A 26189-nucleotide genomic window follows, 5' to 3' on the forward strand; every position below is an offset into this window, starting at 1 on the left:
TTAGAAATATAAGGTTGAAAATCTGTGTCTTCTGTTTCCCTCAATCCATGAATTAGATATTTAAACCAATGGATTTTGGGCCATTTTTTCTACATACACCCTCCTAACACAAACACCCTAAGCCTGACTTTTGATCACAGCGAAATTAAAGAAAAGCCTCTGAATATTTGTAACCACAGGAAAATAATTGAAAAGTTCAGGTGGCAGCACCAATAGTCTAATCCTGCAGGAGCCACTGTTATATTTGAAATTTCCTATGCATCCCGGTAAAAGGACCCTACTCACAGGGTAGTACCTTGAGCCTCTTCAGGAATATCTGCCACTCCAGTTAGCTGAGCATGCTAAATGAGCAGGTCAAGGGGAGTCACTAAAGAATTTAAAACCTCAGGGAGCACTGCCCGTCCTTGTGTGAGGTTCAGTCTTGCTGTGGCAATTCAGTGCTTTACAAAAGGGTGAAAAACATATTAAAAGACTATTGATGCATCAAGAATTAAAAACAAAACAAAACAAAACAAAAACAAATAAAAACCCAAACCAAACAAACCAAAAAAAGTAACACCAAACATCCCCACCAGATATGCCCTTGCAGGTTACCAACAGAAACCAAGTCACAGTATTAGTGCAATAGAAGTGATGAACATACAGCAATCTTCTTTTTTCAATTCTACTTAGAGATATCAAGCATTTACACACCAAATCTTATATCACAATCTTGTTTTATTACTTGAAAATTACACTAAGCTGCCATATGATTTCTTCCATTCATTTGTCAAACAACATTTTAAAACACTATTAATCTCTTTCCCCTATTATCTACTTGCTAAGTCTAAAGTCCAATCTTTCCCCTGAAAGACTGAGAAATATCACCTCTTTCTAATTTACTGGAAATAGAGAATGAAAGGGAGAAGGGACACAATAAATATGTGCAAATGTATATTGGGTGTACATCTGTGACACTGAATTTAAAAGCAGCCCTTGTCAAAAAGAGGAATATGAGTAATGTTATGGGTGGCAGTATTGCCATAGAAATCTGTGCTCAATAATTTGATTGAATACTCTCAAGGTAAACATTGCCTATAGCTTTCCTACCTTGCAAATATTTGTGAAGGCAATGGTAGGGAACATCTCTGCTCATTTTTCTCTAAAAGCTGATGCTTGTATTCTATAAATACAATTCTGATTTCACTATTATATGAAAAGACAATATTATAGTAAATTTGATACTTTTGAGGTTTTGCTGTAGTTACCTGTGTTTGTCAGAACACATGGTAAAATTTACATTACTAAATTGGGGTAGTTGGTTTAGGTAAGTTTGTAGTTTTTAAATAATTATATCTTCCACGTTTTGTTTTTTTTCTTAAGTACTAGCTATTCTATTCTTTTAATGCATTTTTTGCTGCCTGTGGAAAATCAACCTCTAACTCTCCAGCCAAGTGTTCCCCATTTTGTGTATATCTGAGTATTTGTGAGTTAAGTGACAGAATTGAATGGTGTGACTCCTTACCTCATGATAACATGAGTTAAGAATGTAATGATGTAGTGGAAAAGCAGGTTCTGCTTATAAATCTTCAGTGGTAGCTCTGATAGCTCTGGTGGGCTTACAAATGAGCAGGTTGTACCTCTCCATCCATTCACCATGTTTATTGTTCTCATAAGTAAATTAGATTTTTATTTGGGATCATTGCTATCCAGTATTTTGCCTATAATGTCTTATTTGATAGACTTCAATGTCTATCAAAATTACAGAAGTAGCTGCTTTTTATGATTACCAATCAGATCAATTCAGTGCAATCTAGGTGACATGACTTATAAATATGCATCCTGACAAAGCTCTTTTCTCTTTCCTGAAGACTGACACTGCCATAATTTTGTACATATTTTCAGCATTTTCCAGTTATGAACACCTGTCTTTATTCTAAAATGGATATTGGAAAGATCTCTGACAATAAATGTACTTTTTGAGTGCTGTTTCCCTATACTATGTAAGGATATATGCATGTGTCTATGTCTGGTAAGGAAGCTTTCAGTTTTTACAACACTGAGTGCCTGTGAATCACAGAATCCTTCACTGTCTTCATGGTTTAAGTGGAAGCACTTAAATTAATTCTAAGGTAAACCTAACTTTCCAAAATATGTTAACTTCTCTTTAAATATAGGGTAAGTTGACTCTTTTGGAAGAGTTCAGATGTCTGTTCTCTGGATAACAGAAGACAAGATCATTTAAACATTATAATCTGATTATTCTAAACTGGATACCAGGTCAAGAAATTTCTGACTTTCTGTTCCTATAAGCGCTATCAATTACTGCCTTTCTCTGCCCTTATCTCTTAAAGAAAGACCTCTGGTAACATGTCTTCACTGTGCTAGTGTCCTTGGATTTCAGTGTTAAACACTAAGGATTGGTTTATCAGATATCTTTCTGGAGATGCATTTTGCTCAGATGTACTGCACAATCAAACTTAGAGAATTATCATCTAGTAATTGCTGTACATACAGTTGATTGATTCCAACAATATCCTGCTTTGTCTCACTTTATCCCTCCTTTTTACTCCTGTCATGCGTGTATTTGAAGGCAAATGGAGAACATATATTCCCAAGGGTGTCTCCCAGATTAGACCTGGACTTAATTTGGTTATTTTCTTTTGTGAATATTACAGTGAATATCAAAATTTACTAAAATATTCCTGCTTACAAAACGTGCCACACACACAAAAAATCACAGCTTTGTGAGTGTTGACTTCTGCAGATTGCAAGAATGGAAATTAAATATGCCACATATGGACCTGCAGAAATAGGACCTGGCTGTGATTGGTACTGTACATAAGCACATTGATTTCTAGTGGTGAGAAAATGAAGAGTGAAATGTAAATAATGTGTTTCTATATGTAACAGCATTATATGGTTGTTGTAATTTCTCACCTGATCTCTGACTACAATAAGAGACAACTTCTTTTTATTTCTCAGGAATCCAGGAAATTGTACATTTCCAGTTTTTCACTTGTATTTCAAATTCTCCTTACAAAATATTTAAGTGAAAAGGCAAAATAGAGGCAAGAAAAAATTTAGAATTCAGGGTGCGTGATATGACAGAACTTAGAAATAATATGCATAGTCATTTGCCACCTGTCTTGGTAATTTATCTAGGTATTGTTTGAGTCATTATGTTCAAGGCTAGTTTTCAATCACATGAACTACAAGGAGTTCAGTACTTAGCACCTTCTCAACACAGACAAAATTTGTTGATAATAAAGTTAGATAGGATGTAGCAACGGGTCTCCTCTGCTCTGTTGCCTTGCTATTTAAAGCTGTATTATCAAAATAATGCTACCAAAAAGATAAGATAAATATTTTGAGAGAATAATTCTTTTTTATTAAACTTCTGTATACATTGACTGACATGATTTACAAATGTAAAACCACTTTTTTTTTCTTTTTTTTTTTTTTTTTAGTAGTGTAGTTCAGATTAGCTAAGCATCTTTATTAGTTTACCAAAAGGAGCAAAGTGATGTTTTTGTTTCTATTTTTGCTTGTTTGATTGCATATTCTTGCTGTTCTGGTCACTTAAGACACAAAATTCAGAAGGTTGGTCTTTCACTTTTAGCAAATTCAGACAATCCAAGCCATAGTCAGAGAAAGTCCTTGTGCTTATCTATCTATGTTTTAAACCAAGCGAATCTTTAAGTGTTATTTCATTAAATACAAAATTATTAATTTGATGGTTGTGCACAGTCAATGAACAAGTTAGCAATACTTAATATCCTTGCAAAACTCCCAGTTCCCTCTCAGCTGCATTTTGTTTTAGTTGAATAGCTTTCTGGAATATTTTGGTCCCTCTTCTCTTCCAAAGACATTAATTTGCTGGTTTATCCAATTCCAGCATCCAGTTAATAACCCTTATGGTTTTTTTCTTTCCCTTATCTCTTCTGCAAAAACTCTTTTTGGTCCAAATGACAACAAAATCACCCTGTTGTAACACAGCATAACTCTCCTCTAATTCCTGTGCTCTACCTTTTAGCAGAGTTCATCTAGAGTCAAATCCCTTATATGTTTCAGAGCTTCCCCAAAATGCCTATAATTCATAGACCAGAGCAAAAAATATCATCCACAGTTCTTGCATCCCCTGCTTCAATTTCCACAAAGATCTACCAAAGCAACACTGTGAGGTGTCACTCTAACAGCCAGCAAAGGACACAGTAAAAAAGGAGTGGACAGTAGGGCAATTTACATTACAATTGATTTTCCGGTTCTTTCCCAGGAAACAATAAAGAGTGTTTGTACATAAATAGCTGGAGCTTAGTGCCATACATACAGCTCTGGGATTTCTGCATAGTTAAACACATCTGTTTCAATAACTTGTATTGTTTAAAATGAGCTATCAATAGCTATAGGGAAAAAGAGAATACCCAAAAGAGTTCAAATGCAAGAAGGACACAACACACCAGGCAGAGATTGGCTACCCAAGAAGAATATGGAGTCATTGCCCGTAGCTCAGAACTGAAACTGGGAAAGCCAAAGCACAGCTGGAGTTGAAACTCCAAAGGTTTTGAGAAAGAACCAGTCTATTCTTGGAGGAGCATGGTAAGAAAAGAAAAGGTAACAGACACTGATTAAATACAAGGACACATTTCTCAGCTATGAGAGTGATTTAATATACATACTGTTTGTCCACAGAAGTTCTGAAATCTCCATCTTCATAGACAGTGAAGTGTACACATCCCTAAACAACCTGCCCTAATTTGGTTTTTCCTGAAGAGCAATTTGGATCACCTAAAATGAAATTGGTTTGTGATTTTATAGTTTTATTTTTCATAAATGACTGTAATTTTTGTTTTTATTTTCATGGTCTCTGAGGTCTTGCTGAAGAAGGACACTTCCAATGTCCATAACAATGGAAGGTAACTGCCTGATACCTGCTAAAGACTTTAGTTAAATTGCCAGTGAAAACAAATATTTTCAATTTCATACATCATAACTTCTCTGATTTCTTTATATAGAACTAAATAAAACCCACAAATCTTTAAAAGTTAAGATTTCTTTTATACTTGGGTAGCTGTAATATTCTTTGCATAGCTTGCCTTGACTCATTGCTTCAGTCATTTTGGTAGGAGTCATTCAGCATTACAGTGGGAGGAAATCCATCGTGGAGGCAGTATATCAATAACATTATTTTTCCTGAGTACTTTACAGTGTATATTTCCAAGAAAAGAAAAGAAAAAAAAATCTTTCTTTCAAGAGAATAACATAATTCCTTTGCATGTCAGTCAATCAATATCATACATCCTAAAGCACTTTCAAGAGAAGATTTAATAAGGCTAGAGCAATTTATCACAGTTAAGTCCTGTAACTTGCTATTCAAAAAAACTCTCATTGACTTTATGTTGAGTCACTACTCTATGAGGCTTTGCTGCTGTGCCTGCTGTGCTTTTGAACAGTCAGCCATGGTGTTTAAGAAATTTCCTTTGTGTCTTTGGACTTGATATTTCTCCTGGGAAGAAAAAAGAAGGATTATTTTGTGGTTTAAGCTTGACGTTTCATTCAATTTCTTTGAAAACAGATTGCCTGATGGTTTTTTCATCATTATTAAAAAAGACAAGATATTGAAGTTAAATTAATTTTTGTATTGTACTTTCCACAAATTCTGTACTGTATGCATTCCTGCTTTTGAGTGAGCAGACTTGTAATAGAGTAAAGTATGATTGAGCTGAGAAAGAAGAAATGCACCATAACATAACAGCTGGAAACTTTTCATTAATTTCTTAATTGTACAAAATTAACAATCAGTTTCTATTTTTTTTTCCTTGAGAGAGAGAAATAGCAATTTAGAAAAAAAAAAGTTAAAGAAAATGTGACAGAATATTAGTCCTTTCCAACATTCAAGTCCTAGGGGTAAGAGAGAAATACACTCTTGTTTCTTTCTGCTTAGTGAAATACCCCCATTCCTAAGAGCTTTAAAGAATTATGGAGATAACAGAAAAAACAATTTTGTTGTTATTATTTTTCCCAGAGTTCATTCTGATTAATTTTATGGATTTCTTTATAATATTAAGTTGAATATGCCCTGCTATGTGAGTGGTTTCTACCTACATTACATTTAAGAGTTGATAACTTCTCACTTGAAATAGTTACAAATTATGTGCTACAGATAAATTAGTTCAAATTCAGAAAGGAAACAATGTGTGTACTTACATTGTAGGGTTTCTCTGATCTTTTTCTTTAAATTTGGAAATACGGTTTACTGGCAATCTATTTCTATATTTGCATTTCTAAATAGGGATAAAAAAATCTAAATATTTTTAGCTAATAATGAACATCTGAAAAGGAAACAAAAAATAAAACCCAAAAAGTAAAATTAACCTGAAAAGGAAACAAAAAATAAAAACCAAAAAGTAAAATTAAAAAAAAAAAAAAGTCATAACCCCTCCCCCCCAAAAAAACTTAAAACAAAAAACCCAGATGTAAAGTTCTCTTCTACCAATGAGTTAAACATTTTATTAAGTTAAACCAGCCACTCTGCCCAATTGTGTCTGTAATTTAAACAGTTTATAAATATCTCATAATACAAGCAAACGGCATAGCTAGCCTATTGAAAAGAGCAGGGAGTAATAATCACTGCTAATTGCTGTGTTTACATTGGAAGTGTCAGAATGATCATGCAATTTTCTCTCTTTGCCTTTTCTTCCTTTCCTCTTGTCTTCATCTAATGCATATTAAAAAAATGCAACTGATAAGAAAAGAATAATTTTCACTCTTTTGATTCATATGTCTTTACAGTTATTATAAGTGTTTAAAGTTATTATGAGCTGAAAATGTAGGAGAAGAGCAGAAACTTGTTAATCAGTTCTGTAGTTTGTAATGCTAAGATTTTACATTTAATTGCTATATCTATTGTACAGGATTCTAATAAGCATAAGGACAGCCTTTACATTTAATTTGGTGACATTTTATAGAAGTTTTGTTAAGCATCACATAACTTAATGTACTTAAACAGATTATATCATTTTATGTGAATATGTTTACAAAAATATGATAAATCAAGGAAAATCTGAGCTTAGCAAAAAAAAAAAAAAGAAAATTATTGTGACTTTAAATATTCCCCTTTTTAAAAGTTTTTCTCAGTTTTCCCTTTAAGAATCAATAGTGTTGTTCTTCAAAGCCACCCAGCGTATTTAATGGACATCCTTAGATTTGACCTGTAGAGACCATCTATTGAGTGATATACCAAATAGATGAATATGAAAGTACATAAATAGAATATAAAATTGATTGATAGGCTTAATGTAGTTTGGGAGTCTGAAAAATTAAATTTAAGTCTGTAAATTAAAGTGCTGTAAGATACTGTTAACAGAAGTGTCAGAGTAGACATTTAAGATGCACTGAATATCTGAATTCACTTCAAATCTCATCACTTTTCCAGTGTTAAATACATATCAGAATTTATTAACAACCAAGCTCCAAGCAATTCTTTGGAATCAAAAGATAATTCTATTATCTTGGTAAATCTCTGGGGAGGCTGGTACTGCCTGTAGTTATGGCTGACACAGGATAACAGGAGCTCAGTGAGAGAATTTGGAATACTGGAGAATGTCTAGTGGGTGGCCTGGAACTAGAAATAGTGGCTAAGGTACCTAAACCAAATCTCAATTCTAAACTCATACAGTTTACCTCAAAGTGACATACTGTGGTCATACAAACCATAGCTCAAAGGATTTGGTTTGGGTGCTTAGCTACTCATCACTAAATGCTTTCACTTTGACACCTTTGCTAACGGTACTGAAATAATAATTGGTGATTAAAATATAAATCTCTTAGGTGGAAGTAAATTATGTTAATCTGTTAGCTGAATTGGTTCAATGCTTTCTATACCGCTACTTTCATTTGAAGTAAACTCACATTAGTGATATTTTAGCTACTACTTTGCAGTGCATAAAAATACCAAATAAGTTCATGTAGCAGCAACAAATAAGACTAAAAAATTGATGCCAACTGAGCAATATCCACACTCTACAGCTCTTAAATGTAGTAAATAGGGAGAGAGTATTTTATGCTGCTTCTATCTCCCTAACTGTAATTATCTCTGGCAATATCTAGATTTTTTTTCCTTCATCGGGTATTTTTGGCATAATTAAAGTAACAGTAACTTTCAAAACCTAGTGTACATGTATTTTCTTTGTTATCCAATAGAAAGCCTATGACAGATGTGTTATATGAGTAATGTAATGTACAAATTTCCTTCAATTTAATCATTATGTGGCTTTCTGTATTTTCTATCATATCCTATAAAATGAGACGGAAATTGCAGTAAAGTGTTAGATTGACTTAAATTAGCCAAGACTGGTAATAGTGATCATTCTTAGTTCTTCTCTGCAAATCAGTAAGTGATAAGTGAAACTTGCTGCCATTACTCTTATTTGCAAGTTATTTGAAGAATTATCTAAAAAGAAATATCAGGACATCTTCTGAGTTTACTCCAAAACAGCCCTCTTGCTGCTTTCATATTTTACATTTTCAGCCATGCATGCAAATTTTTATTAGTGGACACTGATATATAAAGGTAATAAAACCTTAATCTTAAAACAACAGAATACATTTTTACTGGTTTCAATTTTTCAGGTGGTATATAAAAATTGTTTTATTAATTTATTTACCTATTACCCTGCCAGGAAGCAGAATTGGCTTCGTACTAAGAGTATAAAGCTATGCTTAAAAGCCTTATAGTAAATGAATTATTTCAAACAATATGGGCTGTTTTCCATTTGTCTTCCATTTAATGGTGTTATTTATATTAACTTTATTACTATCTCAGTGTCCTCATTTATTTTCTTCACTGCCATTTTCTAAGTAAAGTATTAAATATATGCCAAATTTTCTCTTTTAAGTTAATTTATTGTCTTTTTATTCTACTTTTCCTGAGTACGCTTTATTTATGTCTTTAGTGGCTACTCTCAAACTCCATTGAAGCAGTCAGGAATTAGAGTGATTTTTTGAGAAAAAGAAAAAAAAGCCAGAGCACAAGGGAAGTAGAACAGCGAGTCAAAAAAAGCTGGAAAATTATTTGTGCATTGAGTAGATAATACCTGATCTATTTCTGTTGTGATTTGAACAAATATCAATTTTAACACCTATGTGCATTTTTGATGCTATTTTACTTAATTCTTTACCTTTATGCCCCCCATTTTTAGATGCTACCATTACATGATAGTAATATTTTGTCTTTTTTTGGTTTTTGTTTTTTTTTTTGTTTGTTTTATGGGGGTGTTTTTTTTTTTTTTAATTGGTAGACAAGAATGTTTTGTTTTAACTCTCAAATACCTGGGCAAAAGTATGGTTTCATCCAAACTACAGAAAACCAGAAAAACTTCAGAAACAACCATGAAGAGGAAGAACTCATGAAATTTCTCACAGTCATGAAGCTGGGAGAGATAGGCTCATCTTCTCCATCTCTAAAATCATTAAAACTAGTTTCATGCAATATTTGCATTTGTTCTCATCCACCACTGAGTGGTGGTTCATCTCATGTTTTGGTGACTGTTGGTATAAATTTGTGTTTGTAAGGTCTATGGCTCTGAGAGGAGAAAAGTCTGCAGCAGCAATTTTCAAATAGACTGTTATCATACCTGGTTTGCAACAGGTCTTTTTACATTAAATATTTTTATGTATGAACACCAATAGGTAGTTTCTTGTCTGAATCTAAAGCATTCTGGATTATCAGAAAATATTTCTTTTTCCATGTCAGTATTAATTGAACTGGCATATGGAGTTTTCCCACTTAAACAAATAGGAATTTATTATGTCTTGGGGACTTTGTTAAGACAGAAATAATTTCCCATGAATGAAAATAATTCTAGTATTCTGCTAAATTATTTACATTTTCTCCCACTAACAATATAGCACATGGATTTTTTTAACGTGTAGTCCAGTTTCTATGTGATCTAGGAACAGACCTGTGCTTGGATACAACTTTCCAGACAATCTCTTTATTTGGGAATGTTGTGGTCTACATATTTTGCAGGAAACAACTTTGAAAATAGGAGAGCTACCATATTCATAGTTTTCTAAGGTTAATAATAATAGAGTTCTTTTGGCATGGAAAAACAAAGGAAAAGGAAAGAGATATCAAACTTAAAGGTGAGATATACTTTAGTGCCCACTGCAGTTTATTTCCAGCTGAACTGGTACCACTACCATCAACCTGGGTTAGAAGCCTGCTATTTTCCAACAGTATTTGAAAGCCCCAAACATATTTGAATATTAATTTTGTGGCAAGATATTTGGAAAATTCTCTGAAAGCAGTTCTTGTTGAAAAGTCCACTGTTGTTCACACTAAGGTCCACAGCAATCTGAGAGAAGCACAGAATCAACAAAGCTAGCAAAAGAGATAATTATACTGTAGTCTTACCCTTCCTTGTTACTGTCAGCAATTTTCCTGTTTGCTACCAAAAACAGTGTGCCTGGGTTTTGTTTATGCTTTTGTCACTGCTTTCAAAATTGTATTCCTCCATTTTTTTCCTGGGCTGTCATCCTAGGCATTTAACATCTTCTAAAATAGTATTGGTGCAAGTTGTGTTGTGGCTTGAAGACAGTCTGTTCACAGCTTGTTGCTCAGCTGTTATCATCTGAACATCTTTTGGACTTTTTCTTATCTTCCTGTTTCTTTCTTTGATGACTACTTATAAACAATACCAGTATAATTACATGTTCAGATAACCTCTTATTGCTCTGTATGACCTATATCTACAGCTTGGCCACATGACCCTAGAATTTCTCTGGCACACAATAAAGGAAGTCTGTGGTGCTGTATTGGTATTCATACCTCAAGTAGAGAGGTCTTAGAAGCTTCTTTTTGAAAAATTTGTATCAAAAAAGTTGCAAGGAAATACAGCTGGGAGTAAAGTAATGATAGTGTAGAGAGAGACTGAAAACTGTCAATACTTCTCCAGACCTGGCTCCAGTTAATAAGCATAAAACTGGTGATAAAATATTCTTCGAGAAGAAGGTATGGCTGAAGAGCAGATTTCCAAGGGAGACAAAAAAAAAATCAGAAATCACACTACTGGTAGAAAGTCCCGCCAATTCTTGAGAGATCGAGATAAATTTTTCATCATACTACAAATGACATGTACAGAGAAGATTCTGGGAAGTCCACCAGAGACTTCATTAATGCTATCTTGTTTTTACCAAGGGCCTCGTGTGTGCCCCAGGAGTGCTAGAAGCACATCATCATCTTATTCTAAACTCTATCTTTAGTTAACTCTGGTTTTCTCTCTGTATAGTCATATTTGGGCTTCTTAGGTTAGTAATTTAGATTTTTTTGGGTTAGAATGCACTGTCTTGTTGTCAGCCTCTGTATTTCCATAAACAAAACAATGAGGGCAAAATAAAGATTAATTTATTAGAAAATTACTTATTCAAGAAGTTGTTGACTTTCTAACACAGAGAGACAAATTGTAGTCCCTATTCTTGTTTGTCTTCCTACATTCCACCAAGATGAAAGATGCTAAAGTCATGTTTATTTTCATCTTTATTTTCATGATTATATGATTCTATGATTATCAAAACAGTTCTTACAGTTGCTAAATGTGGGATCCAATGAGAGTAATTGCAAACGCCATCCTTAGTCCTTATGTTCCCTAATACAGAAAGACAACTACAGTTTAGAAAAAAATCTTTATAGAAATTGAAAAAATATATTCTATTTTAATTCATGCTGTTCATCCCGTCTGCAATTTGTTTGGTTTATTTCATGCTCTTGGAGTAGGACTGTTCTAGTTTTCCAAAGTTACTGCCTGTTTTACCCTTGACACTTAAGGCTCCATTCTGATCTGACTGAAACAGGGAAAAAATAAGGTGAATCTGGATTAGTAGGTGGATCAAGCTTTTCTTTCAGTGTCTTTTCCTATTTATTAACACGTGAAACATCAGCTGTATCTTCAATCTAAGTACATGGCTAGGCACTGAGTTTGGGGTTTGTTCTGTGGATCAGAATAACATCTGTTAACGCTGTTTGATATATATATATATATATAATTTGATTACCTGACCCTTCAGTGAGACTGTGCTGCTATTTATCCTGACAGGTAAGGAGCTTTGTTTCCTTTTTCTGATTCTACATAGTAGGAGTCCTGGGCATATTCTTGAAAACCCTACCGATAAAAATCACTGTCAGACTTGAAATCAGTCAGTTTTTTATTGATTATCTTCCAGCTACCCATGCAACTAGTTGAAGATAATATGCATTACTGGTTAGATATCAAAGATACTAGTTACTGTTTTTAAAATTAAGTGTATTTATTGTATTAAAGAAGTAAAATATCAAGTGCCATCTGTATACAATCATTGGCCCATCATTAACTTACAAATAATATAAAAGGGAAAAAAACCCCATAACACCATAGGAAAAAATTGCCTTTTTGTTACAATAGAATTTGCATTACATTTCAAAGAAAATTTGAGTGCTTAATATAGGGGTACAAAATAATCTCTGATTGTACATCCAGAATCTATTATGATATTTTATTCTTAGATCAAATCTCAGAAACGAGTAATGCACCAAGTGTTCTGACTATATATACATTCCTCTGTTATTATAACATGGACCTGAATGTATACTTCCTTCAACTTCCTTTTTTAGAATTCCTTTGGTGAAATGTTACTCAGCTGATTCAAAAAGAGACATAATAGATCTTGACACTGGAAAAGGAATATGTTTTTAATATTACAGATGTTTTATAGTATTCTTCACAGTTTATTTAATTTGTTAACTTCATTATAGTACAGTGACTTAACAAAAGAAGTAGCATTCATTTAAATTCTAGCTTTTCTGATTTTTCTTGAAAGTTTGAACTAAAATCCAGAGCTATATCTAGAATTTGGCTGTTCTGGTTTTAGTACATCAGAATGAAGTCCTGGAAACAATTTTTCTTGAACACTGGAAAATTCAGATTTAATCCATGTCTGACCTTTGCAGTATAATCCCTCCCTTTGTGATCTTTAAATATGAAAAATAAAATGGAAATGTACACATTCTTTATGTCAGAAATCACAGGATAATGGTGTCTACCTGACTTAGAGATGTGTTTGTAAACATAAGCATGAACATTGTTTTGGACTGTGCAAACTGAACTTTATGTGCATTTTGAAAATGTACATAGTTTCTTGTCAACAAGAAGATCAATGAAACGCTGTCCAAATTGTTCATCCATTACTTAGCCTTCCTGGTGTCAGCATTACTGTCAGAATTAGTTAGAGAACTTAATTTATTTAAAATTTCATTCACCATGGGAAGGATGAGGAAGTGAATCATGTCTCAGTAATGGGAATCTGGAAGGGGAAGGCATTTTCTTGTGCACTGAATTAAAACCACAAGGTACTAGGTCATTTTGAAGTTTTCATTTAAGGCAGAAGCTTTTCCCCAAATGATTCTGACCAGAGAAATCTCGTCCATGTCTCAATAACCTGTCCATGTCACAACAAAATTAATGGATCTTAGACTGTATACTTGGTAGTTCAAAAACAATGTGGGTAAGGCTTATCTAGTAGCTTTTCTACTTTTTTTATGGGAAGCATATGGTTGAAAAAATCCATTCTTCCATTCCCTGTGGAATAGGAATTGTTTTCTGAAATTATCTCTTAGCATAACTACCTGTTAGAGTATAGCATAACTGAAATGCTTTGACACCCAGTCAGCCCCACAGACTTATTATGAAATGTGCTGTACTAGTGCATAAAACTTCTACCTCCTCCAGTTCCTTACATGACTAGAAACAGCAAAGGGAATGGCAGCAAGACAGGCAAACAAAGACATTTACATGGGAAAATTATAGTCTTTATCCATCAACAGATACAGAAAAAATCAGAATCCTAAACTGATTAACACTGTGTACACCACTCTCTTGGATAATAGAGAAAATCTTGATTTATGTAGTTAGGTTAGGAGCAGCTGCCACTTCCAGCCCCTCCATCCCACAACTCCCTCCTGCTCCAGCCAGTAAACCCATGGACATGGGGTCTCCACCAAGGCTGAGAGACCCAGCTGCCACTTTTCTGTGCACAGGTTCAACCAGTAGCAAACTGCTGTATGTGTCAGAGAGCAATAAAAGCTGTGCACTAATATAATGCATTCTTCAAATGCAGTGAAGCTGAGAATCTCATATTGAAACGCCTCTGTGGTTAGTTCAAATTGTTCAATCTAATAATACATTTTTAACTTAGATATTTGGTTCATACTCTTTTTGATGTGAACAGTGAATTGTGGCTCTCAGTTTTGATTTTATTTTCCAGTTAGTGTTTGTAGGATAGTGGCTAATCTTTCATTATATTCAGATAAATCTATATAATTTCCTTGGCTTTGCAGGGTTTACATGAATATTACTGTTTACCCTGGTGCTAATAACCTTGAATTTTAGTATTTAAACCAAATAAATGGAGGTGCTCTGAACCCGAAGGTGATATGCACGTTTCCTGCCCTGCTCTGGTACAGCACTAAAGATCCAAATGAAAATATGCTTTGTGTTATTTTGGGGATTCTTGCTTGGGAGGAGTTCTAGGGTTCAGTGACAGTTCAAAAATATACAATTACACCGAAAGAGTAAGCTGTTTAGATATAACTGGGGAAAGAGCCTGGTAGAAACATGCAAATATTGTGCTTGCATCCACCAAACACAGAACCACCTTGCTGAAAGAGTAAGCTGTTTAGATATAACAGGGCAAAGAGCCTGCAGAAACATGCAAATATTGTGCTTGCATCCACCAAACACAGAACCACCTTGCACTTTTGTGTCTCTCTTCTGTTGTCTGTAAAGCTTCACATGAATCTGTGGAATCAGTCACTAGACAGAACAACTTAAAGAAAGTAGGAGGCAGGTTTCTGAAAGCCCTGTCCTCTTGTCATCAGAGAAGTCACTAGCCAATGGTCTGCTGGAAATACAATATAGGACGCGTCCATACAGCTTGATTTTTCTGCCTGTCCAAAATAAAAATTCCTACAGTCCATGATTAGCACTTTTTTTCTTTAGTTGGCTGGTTGGTTGGGTTCTTTTCTGTGGGGGTGGCATTTGATCTGATGAGGGTATTATGCACTAGTTAGGCATTTGGGGGATCCCCAAGGAGATTTTCCTTCTCCATTGAATGTGTGTTAGTGTGATGTTATTATACATGCGTCTCATAGCAATTTATGGCTTCCTGTAATATTGTCATAATTCTAGTCCAGAGCTGATACAACCTCAAGGGAAGCCCAGCTTCTTGAGATACCTGTCAGATCTAACTGTTAGCATTGTCCCACCTTAATTACTATAGCATCCCTAAATTATTCTGTGCCACCACTAGTGAACTCTGAAGTGAATGCTTACTGAAGTGAGTCAGGGAAATTTAGAAGTTACCAAAAGCAAATTTAGCTGATGTGCGGGATCACTTTAGAAAATTTTAAAAAGTATTCATAATTATATGAAATCTCTGGCAAAGCCTTTTAGCCAAAATGTATTTTAATTAGATTTTGGCAAAGACTTATCTGTAACTAGTTATGGGTTTTTTAGTACTAGGTGCTGTATTAGGCATCATCTGAACTCAAGCACATGTTGCTTGTTTTTCTACTTGTTACCCTCTTTTTCAGCCAATTCACCTATTTCTGTGGCATGTGAAAAACTGTATCCAGAAACAAAATTTAAGATTAAGTTCATCACTTTTTTTCTGTCACTGTTTGAATAATGTCAGTTTGATAACCTTCTGTTCTTCTGTCTCCACAAAGCTATTGAAGAGGCCATAAGACATTGGAGATTGGCAAGGTGGATAGAAAAGTGGGAAAAGGAATGGGAGTTGTAAAATCTGTCTTAGGCACCACAGCAAATGTGTATGATATTTTACTCTTGTCAGAAAAGTACTGTATGGCTGGCTGTCTACCTGGCTAAAATCTGCAACATCTTTATAAATTTTTCAGGATTTTTACCTTCTTTGCCTTCTTATCTTTTTTCTTTTCAATAAACTCTCCTCCCTCTTCCTTCCTGCTCCCATCTTAAATGAAATGTCTTTTTCTTATAAACCTCTCATTGTTGAAGGTTTATAAGTAGTGAATGAGTCTCTCCACTGTGCATCAAGGACATTTTTCCCAAGTAAACTGACATGTTCACTTTTGAAGAGCATTCAGTTAAACAAATGCAAAAAACATGTTCTGTCTCCCTGCCTTTTAGCCTGAGTGAGACACTAAGTCATTCTCATCTTTTGTAAACACCTTCAAACACACAAGAAAATGAATGTATTCAGAGCAAAATTAAAATAATACATAATGTTTTCAGATTCCTCAGAAGTGATCAAGGATGTTAGATTTTCAGACTATTTTCAAGTTCACATAAAGATTCCAGAACAAGTATTCTTTGCCCATGGACAAAGTGACAAAGACTGGAAATCTAGTTCTAGAGAAGGCTGAACTGGCAATTCACTTCATGGCTGCATTTGTAGTCAGAAAAATCAGCGAAATTAGAATGTGGGTTCTAAAATATATCAAGGAGATAAATCCTTTTCTTACTCCAAGAACATCTGTATGAGACAGAAGGAATGAGAGGCAGCAGCAGAGAATATTGGAGGAAAAGGTAGCAGAAAACTTCCATCCTTTAGAAAAAATCATCAGCTGTACTGTATAAATTCTTCAGGTAGTTGACAATTACTTAAATCAATAACAGTGCAATGTAAATTAATAACTTTGTAATATATTTTCTTATCACAATGCCTTTGTTCTAGCCTTATCTAGGAAAACTGTTTCTTGTCCTTTGAAAATATGCTGGCTTAAGTCATAGTAGATGAGGTTAATAATGCTCTTTATTTTGCTTCTCTGCAGGGTTTCCTGCACAGATGAATGACTCAGATCACTCCCTATATGAGCATTCTTTCCAAGGATGCATGCAGAGTATTCATGTGGATGATCAGCTGGTGGATTTGCATGCAGTGGAGCAAGGAGAGCTGGGAAGCTTTGCCAATGTCACAATTGACATGTGTGCCATTATTGACAGGTAAGCTGTGGAGAGATCACCCATACTCTGATACACTGACATGTCCTTCATATTCTGAAAATACACAGTGATCCAGAAAAGATGGTCCTGACACGGCCAGTGATCATGTCAAGGCTACCTTTTTAGCAGTGACAACCAATGCTTGGTGATGGGGATGATGGCTTTAAACTGTAGACTGTGTAGGGTGAAGTGGAAAGCAACTCTCAAACCTCTCCACTCACCAGCAGAGGAGGAGGTGAAAAGTTCTTGCAAGTCAGGCTCAGCCTATATGTCAATAATATGGCTGTCTTGAATAGAGAAAACTCCTCACACATTTTGTCTGTTTCTTAGCTGACTGTTAGGAGACCTTTTTGCAACTAGAAGTTGCGGCTCCTGGCTTCAGCCCCTTCTGGCTTCTCTGTGTTCCTCAGAGAAGTAAAGCAGGTCTGCATGCTTGCACATCAGTGAATGTAAGAAATGCTCAAACTTAATTAAAGTAATGCTTACTGGGCTTGTTTTTTTTCCAGTCTAAGAAGAATAATTGAGAATTAGGGCAGCCTTTTGCTTTGACACTACCTTTTGAACTGCTCACCTGTATTTATTTTTATTGCTTCTGATTAATGGTTTCTTTATTGGTGAAAAAAAGAAAATACCAGGAAAGACAGAAAGAACAAGTAACCAAACTCCTGAATGCAGACAGCTTGGCCTATCATGAAAATTACCTTACATTAAAGCCATTGCAATCCTGTTCGAAAGCTGAAAACGACTTTTTCAAATAGTGCTCTGAAAGAAGCAAGGATCAGAGAACCCTGGAATAATTTGAGTAATAACCAACTCCTGGAGCTCACATCGCCCTCTAAAAGCAGAGCCAACTTCAAAGCAACATCAGGTTACTCAGGACCAGTTGAGCTTTGTATATCTCCAATGATAGATATTCTACTGACTCAATGATTTTGGATATCATCAACAAATATCTGCATAGTTGTGGTAAAGAAATGCATTCTTTTAATTTCCTACTTTATTTTAAGAGTCTCTCAGACATAGATGCTACTGTTAAAAAACCAAATATAACATACTGCTTTGGTTTTGCAAAATGCCTTCTCTTCCTGAAATATAGACATCCATTTGCACTAAATGAATTGTGGTAGGTGAGCCATGGCCAGCAGCCAAACACCGTCCCTACCTTTAGCTCTCTCCCCTGTCCTGAGAGATGAGGAGAAAAACAGGAGAAAGGCAAAAAGACTGGTGGATAACGAAGACAATTTAATAAGAAAAGAAAAAACTGCACATGTAAACAAAGCAAAAAGAGAAATTTGTTCACTGCTTTGCATCAGCAAGCAAATGTCCAGCTGCTCCCTGGAAAGCACAGCCTCACCTCAGCACATGTAGTGGTTGTTTTGGAAGAGAAACTCCACAACACTAAACATACTCCTTTCCTCTTCCATCCCCTGAGGTTTTATTGCTGGGCATGCTGTTGTACAGTATGGAATTTCCATGGGAAACTGATTCCAAAGTCCCTGCTTCCAAAGTCTCAGTCTGCCTCAGCTACCCCAGCTATGTCCTTGTCCAGCCTCTTACCCACCCCCTCCTCCTGGCCTTTCAGGGGAAGGGAGTGCAGGGAAGCCTTGGTGCTTCTGCACAGGCGCTGTCCAGCAGCAGCCAAAAGAGTGCTCTGGTGCCAGCATGGTTTAGCTACAGCTGGGAACAACACCCACGGACTGCTGAGAAAAAGATTAATTTAGTGACTCCATCCCAGCCAGACCCAGTATCCCACTGCAGTAATCTCAGGGTTACAGGACATGCTTTGGGCTGTACCAGAGTTGCTCTGGCATGTCAGGCCACTTTATATTGATTCTCCTCATGGACCTATTGAAGGTTGAAGTCATAATGAAAGGAGCATGTGACAAGCTGGCATCGTAAGGATGAAGTTTGTTCTGTCTCCTCACACATACTTGAAATTAAAAAGAATTTATGTGGTCAGTATTTGTCAGTTTGACTTGGTTTTATTTTTAATATTTGGTTTTGGAAATGCAAACTGACTTGAAAGAAAGGACACGAAGATACAGCTAATTAAGTCTCTGCTTTTCTTCCAGTGGATAAATTTAAGGTTATGCCACAATTTGTATTGATCTCAATGACTGAACCCATTTATGCCAGTTTCTATTAGAAAAAAATCCGTTATTATAGTAAAGCTAATCAGAATAAAGGTTTTCAAATATATTGTAATGTAATTACAAGTAACTTACAGGATAAGTTAATTAGTACCAAAGCTTTATGATACACTTATGAAATACAAGACTTAAGGATTCTTATATGTTGAGCAGCTTATTTTGGAAGCTAAGTTCTCATAGAAGTTACTATTTAAAAGCCATTTCTTTTTATAACACATAATATATATCCAAATATTTCATATAATGCCACATAAAATTTATCTATAGTGGCTTTTTAAGATACAAAAATATTATTATGCTTTCTATATTTTGTATGTTATATATTAAGTTTATTTTATATATATATATATACATAAAATCTGTATTCACAATGGAGTTTGCCATAAATTACAGTGTTTTATCTATACTTAAGTATGTATGTACTTATATTTTCTCTATATGAGAGTATATTCTCAGTCTGTTTCTCTCTTCTACCACCTTGGGCTCTGATATCATGCTCATAAAAGTTAAAACCATATGTCTTGCATTTATGCTTTTTAAGCACAGGAAGATTGTGTTGCAAGCAGAGTAGCAGTTGTATAGTCCCAGGAAATTAGAATAGTATCCAAAAAAGTTTTGTAGGATTGGCTTTGATTTTTTCAATGATTGAGATGTAATCAAGTTTGTTGTTTTCCCCTGAAAGTTTATTTCTCCTGTTCTCCCCTGCAAGTAACTTTGCACTTTAGAACAAAACCCTTTGGCTGAGAAGTTTCAGTGCCAAGCTTTAGATCTAACTGGATTTTCATGGCTGTCTCATTAACCTCTGCAGATAAGAGTTTACAAACCCTTCTGCTACAATATGACATCATAAATAACATTTTAATGTGGCTTTCTTTTAAGGAATGCAAGTACCATGCGTGCTACGTATATCAACTCAATTTAATTTCCTGTGAAAGGGGAAGACACTTGTGGCTTGTCATAGTGGTATCCTCCCGCTTTTTTAAACTAGTTTGGATCTGAATCATAAAGGCTTCAGACATCATCATCATCAACATGGAAATTGCTTTCATAGCCAAAATTCATTAAAGACACCCACTGGGCAAAAAGATAAGCTGTCACATTGAATTATTCTTACTGCAGGCTTCAGCCATTTGGTTCAAGGAACAAAAGGTGAAGTTGTAAATGGTGGCATTTTTCATCATTAGCCAGAGTGGTTAGTAAAGAGGGGAGAGTTTTCTTGGTAAGAACATAACAAAAGTTACTGAGGGTTTGTTGAGTTTTTAGGTTGCACCTGCCTGAGGGTATCTGCTTCCAAAGTCCCAGGTTCTGCTGAGCTAAACTCTGGCCTGGTATGGAAAAGGTTTCTGCATTTTATTTCCAGCAGTTTTGAAAAGTGTAAGAATAATGACTGCAAGAGTATTCCACTTGTACTTAGGAGATACAAGTGTTGAACCAGTGTATTTTTATTTTGTCTTCCTCTCCTCACATGAGCATTTTTTTATTGCACAGATTGCAAGCTGAGATCTAATTATAGGGGAGCACCAAAGCTAAGGAACATTCTCTTTTTACCAGTAGTTAAATAGTATAAATGCATATAATTTCATGCAGGTATGTATAATTATAGGCAGTTAAAATGCTACTGAGAAAAAAAAATCATCTCTATTTCTGTCTCTTATTTATCGATAATTGCATTAGCAATGGAAGTTGCATTGTTGTCACAGTGATCCACATGCTACATTGCTTGTGACAGCACAGGTTGTTTTTCACGTCCTTTTCTTAACATTAACAATCTAAAGTTTTGTTACAGTCCAGGTGGTACTGTTGTACTTTCAGATTTAAGCACAGGACATTGAACAGGAATTATTACTTGCAATTAATTTATTGCAGAAGTCTTTTGATGAAAATTTCTGTGTTACATGTGAAAAAATAGAGGAGAAAATGAAAAATGTTCATGTGTTTCTGGTGTTTTATGAATGTGTAAACAGAGTGATTCTCTCTGTAACACAGTGAGATGAATTAGATGCCAGTTTTTGAGTATAATTTCACATTAAAGATTAATTTAAGTAATCAGATACGTGCAGCAGAACATTTCTGGGTGATTATTACTTACCTGCTGAAGGTATACACTCTGTATGACAGAGTGCCAGCATCCAGCTTTAATCCCACACAGCCACATTCTGTCAACTGATTTTTTGATTGCCAATCAAAGTTTGAAATAATTCATCCAAATAACAGAATGTAGCAAGCATATTGGTACATAAATATGGCCACAGTGTAGCTGGCAGCAAGACAAAGTTTCTTTGGAGTTAAAAATCATTATGCCAAATAGTAATAAAGTTTGTCATTTCTGGATCTATACACAGGCTTAGGATTCTGCCCTTCCTTGCTGCTCTTCCCCTCCCTCTGCCAGTTCAGTGGTTAATCAGACAGACAGACAGACAGACACACATCATCCAGCAATGCTCTGCATGAGGAACAGATGATATAGCAATGTCCTGACTGGAAGCAAAACCTGCTTTGCAGCTGAGTTTTTCCAACTCAAATACACAAAAAGGGAAGTTATGTAGAACTGGGGGAGGGCTGAAACTATACCATGGCGTCAACCTGCAGATATTCCTGACCATATGGCTGGAAGGCACTTCCCACATGTGCCTTCTCCCTCACCTCTTCCCCCTACATCTCTTTGTAACCATACGAAATTTTTATGTGGAAATGGAGGTGAAAGCTGCCTTTCAATGAGAGAGATTCATGTGCATTTACATAATAATCTGTCTCAGTCCAGAAAGGTGACTTTGTAGGCTGACATTAGACCTCAGATGACAATGCTTTTAATACTGTGTTTTATGTCCATTATGTCCATTATGTACCAGAGTATACAGTGACAACTGCCATGTTATTAACGTGGATCAGTAGATAGCTAGGAGGTTACAAATTCTACAGAGCTAACCACAGAATAAGAACAGTTGAATTACATTTCTTTTTGAAGTATATCTTCAAATATATGACATATTTTTTGTTATGAAAAAAAATCTCCATTCTCAAAAAAGGGGATGGGAGGAACATTGTAAAAATCAGGGAAAAGAAAGCATGAGAAATATTAAAAATGGAATAAACTGGGGTTTTCCATGTGTTAACAAACCTTGTCCCTTACACACAGCTGTAAATATTTTAATAACTCGCAACGTTTAACAGAGTCTATGCAGTACTTTGCTATCATCGAGAACTTGGCTGGACCTTCCAGCTCTCATTAATTAGAATGGAACTCCCCAAGACAGCAACAGAAAGATAGAACAAGATGGTGATAAAAAAAAAAAAAAGAAGCACTGTTAAATAACATAATAATGTACCTCTTTGAACAAGTTGGAATGGTTTGAGATACAGATGGTTTGAATGCTATTTTATTGCCATTATTTTTTTTCACTTTATCCTACATTAAACAGGTTACAATAGTCAATAACGTTCTTATAAGACTCTTTCAAGTAATTGTGTAGGTTGTACATCATCTTGTAGCTGGATGCTTGCTTGAACATTTTGAAATCTCAGAAAATCCTCAGTTGTTCTTCGTCTTATATTTGGTCCTATATAAGCTCAACACAGAGAGGAAAAAAGAAACCTTTCATTTTGACTCTAAGGAATAATAATATCATTGTTTATTATTATTATTTAAAAATGTAGATTACTGAAATAATTTTCTTGAGAAAGTGGATTATTTTTTCCTGAAAAACACTTGTTCATGCTACAACAAGAGCTAAGTCAGTTAACATTTAGGTATGCTTTGGAGGAGGAGGAGTATGCAATGCAGTGCTGTGCATAGCTTGACAGATAATAGAGGCAGCTTTTGAGCTGTAGGATGTTTTTCTCCACGGTCTGAAAGAAAGGTAAACAGCATGGGGTTTGTTCTTGGGAGCCAAGTGGCAGAGAATGTGTCATTGTCACCCACCAGTTGTGCCAAGTGCATGGTCACCAAGGGCAGGGACAGCACGCTGGGCCCCCTGGCATAGGGACTGCCTCGGGGCCAGCATTCCAGAGATCCTCCTATGAAGATGCTGGGTGAAGTGCCACCATCCTGCAACACCACAGTCACAGTGCCCCAGAACAGGGTAAAAGAGAGCACCTTCCCCTCTCCCACTGCTGGAATACATCAGAGAGAAGTCCTTGAGGAGCTGGTAGAATCACTTGAAGCTGAGGTAGAAGAACTGAAGGCAGGACAGGCCCTCTGGAGGTGCTCCACTGTAAAACCAGTTCCTAGCAGGGTCCCTTCAAAGCTCATCTGAGGGAATGAAATCTTTTTTCAGCTGGCTAGCCATGGCAACACAAAGGGAATGTACTTAAGGAGTACTCCAGAGCTCCCTGTCCTCATACTCCATGTGGAGCCTGGGGCAGCAGTCATAAAAAAGAGGTGTAGAGGTGTTGCAAGGGATCCCAGTGCTTGGAGCACACGTAGAAGTGTGCTTCCACTATATGTGCTCCATATAGTGCTTGGAGCAGAACAGAAGTCAGGCTTCTCCTGGGAAGTATGCCCACTGTGTGGGATGAGGAGGCAGGTCTTGTATAGTTCAGGGAATAGCTGATTACCACCTTTGGGGTCAGGAAGGAATTTTCCACTAGTCCTTGGCAGGTTTTTGCCTTCCTCTGAAGCGTCAAACATGTGATGTTAAGGTTTTCTCTGGGCATTCTTGGTCAGGTTGCTGCCTACTGCTCAAGCCCCATGAAGATGGGCAGCCTCTTGTCCCCTGCAGCAGGTTTTGCCTTCCTCTGCAGCACTGAGCACAGCCCTCGGCCTCCTTTGCGCCATTTTGCCAGATGCCTCCTGTCTAGTGGGAGGAGGCTTTCCTAACTTCCAGGGTGGGCCCAGAGGTGGCTCCCATGTGTTGCTTCATGTCCTTGGTGACATTGAGCATGGCCCTTATCAGGGTTCTTCGGGATCCCTGTGGCTCTGTTCCTGCCTACTGCATTGCACCTCCAAGGCACCACTCATACTCTGGGTCTTTCTGGCTGTCTCCAGTCCCTTCACCATCTTTGATGCCTTTCTTGGGATGCATTCAAGTACTTTAGCATAGTTTTTTTAAAAGGTGAGGCCACAGTTACCGGGGTTCCTGCCATCAAGGCACACAACTGCTAATGTTTCCTAATCTGGTAAAAGGAAAGGATTTGAAGAAAAGTTGACAACAGTGGCAAACTATAAAACATTATTTAAATAATGTTGCAAGTTGTTTTGGCAAAACCTTTCCTTTTTTTTTTTTTTTTTTGCTGTCTGCTACAACATGACTAATATAGGAACAGCTTAATCAAATGGAGTAATCTATTATTTATAAAAGTCGCGAGCAAAATCTTTGTGTGGAAATTAATTTTTTGGTTTTCCTTACATGCATTAGTTTGCTCAGGGGACTTGATTGAATGTGCAACTTGTATTACATCCATATATAATTATTATTTTATTATCATTCTCATGTGGGGAAGATGAGAGCACTGAGCAAACATCCAGAAAGCCGTCTCTTGGACACGAAATTTATACTCTCCCATGATTAGATGCTAAATATTTACCTGATCCCATAATAAAACCATTGAAACTAGCTCCCTGGTTACTCAGCTGAGTTCTACTGCTTTGATGACTGTGTCAAGTTATTCATCACTTATTGCTCCTCATCTGTTCATAACTGAAAAAGTTAATATATTATGCAGATTGCTTATTTTTGTGTGATTAGGATATCTTCTCCTGGATGAACAGTGTTGCTATTCTTAACAAAACTGTCTCTATACATTCATTCTCCAAAATAAAGGAAACCAGGTTGTTGTCTCAGTTTTAAAGTTTAGGAAAAATTTAGCTAATGCAAAGAAGTTTCAGGAACTGTCTGTATTACTACTGATCTTTAAATAAGACTAAAATTGCATCATCCTCTCATTTGCATTTGCTAACTAACTATGAATACCTCATAGATATGAGTATCAATATTTCTACTATTTTTTCCCAGTAAAAGAAAGTTGATAATCATTATCTAAACAAGTAGACTGCCTGTCTACTACTGACTGTAATAGATTTGATTATATTCTCTAATTAATAGACATAATATTATTTGATATGTATGACATCATGTTGTAATAAGTAATAATGCTCTACATATTTTCCAGATACTAGAAAGTAATTCTTTCTGTACAGTACAATTATGATTATGACCAGTTTTATGACTGCAGCTCTGAATTGGTAATCAGGTATCAAGCTATGAGCAAATTTAACCCATTCATTAGAAGTATGTGCATCTGGAGGACAGTCAGTCATGTCAGATTACTAGAATTTTTACTGGATATCTTATGCAGAAATTAAACCATAGAATAACGATTTCATAATCAGGCAATATCTTTTGGTACTAATAATTCTGAACAAATGTCTGTCTTACTAAAATGTTGTGCCCATCTCTTGTTCATACAAGCAAGGAATAAAGTCTCCAAAATAAGTAGTTTATCTTGCATGAAACACTGCTACAAACAGGTATAACTGTTTGCAGATGGAACCTGACTTTTAGCAGAAATTGACTTACTGTACAGTTTCTGCTGGATTTACATATTTTCTCTTTTTTTCAGAAATCATTATAATTTTAAAATGAGCATATTGGCATATTGAACTCATGCAGAATATTCACACTGGTGAGAGCCTAAAGAAATAGAGTTATAGGTCTAATAGATTACAAGTGGTCTTGTAGTAGTTATAGCTTGCTCTTTGAAACATGAAAAAGAAAAGAGTTTACTATGCCATCATTGGAAATCATTAGTAATAGTAATAATGTCTAGATATGTGCATTAGGCTTAATACTGTCTCAATATCTCCCGCTTCCTTTTCTCAAAAAGAAGTGCTTATTTCAGTAGTTCTGCTGGTGGTGAGTGTTTGCTAGTGATTAGACTCTTTCGACCGTCTGTCCATCAAGGAAGGTGTTATTTCCTGTTCTGATATTTCTCCCAGATACTGATTTCCCAGATCTTTTGCAGAACAATACAGTGTCACCTAAAAGTAAATAATTGTGATAAAATTAATTTTTGCTACTAGCACATTGGATACAACAGGTTCACCTTA

The 26189-nt window shown here is 35.7% G+C and overlaps 1 protein-coding gene across 1 annotated transcript in view; it reads left to right on the forward strand.

Moving 5' to 3' along the window:
- The window catches only part of CNTNAP2 (contactin associated protein 2), a 1016974-nt gene that overhangs the window by 602326 nt on the left and 388459 nt on the right, over nt 1-26189 (forward strand). Inside the window, exon 10 of the mRNA XM_039715193.1 lies at nt 16823-16994. Coding sequence (XP_039571127.1) covers nt 16823-16994 — 172 coding nt within the window. The remainder of the gene's footprint in view (nt 1-16822; nt 16995-26189) is intronic.

The sequence above is a fragment of the Passer montanus genome, unplaced genomic scaffold, assembly GCF_014805655.1.
Source record: "Passer montanus isolate IOZ18808 unplaced genomic scaffold, ASM1480565v1 scaffold32, whole genome shotgun sequence".
NCBI classification, from domain to species: domain Eukaryota; kingdom Metazoa; phylum Chordata; class Aves; order Passeriformes; family Passeridae; genus Passer; species Passer montanus.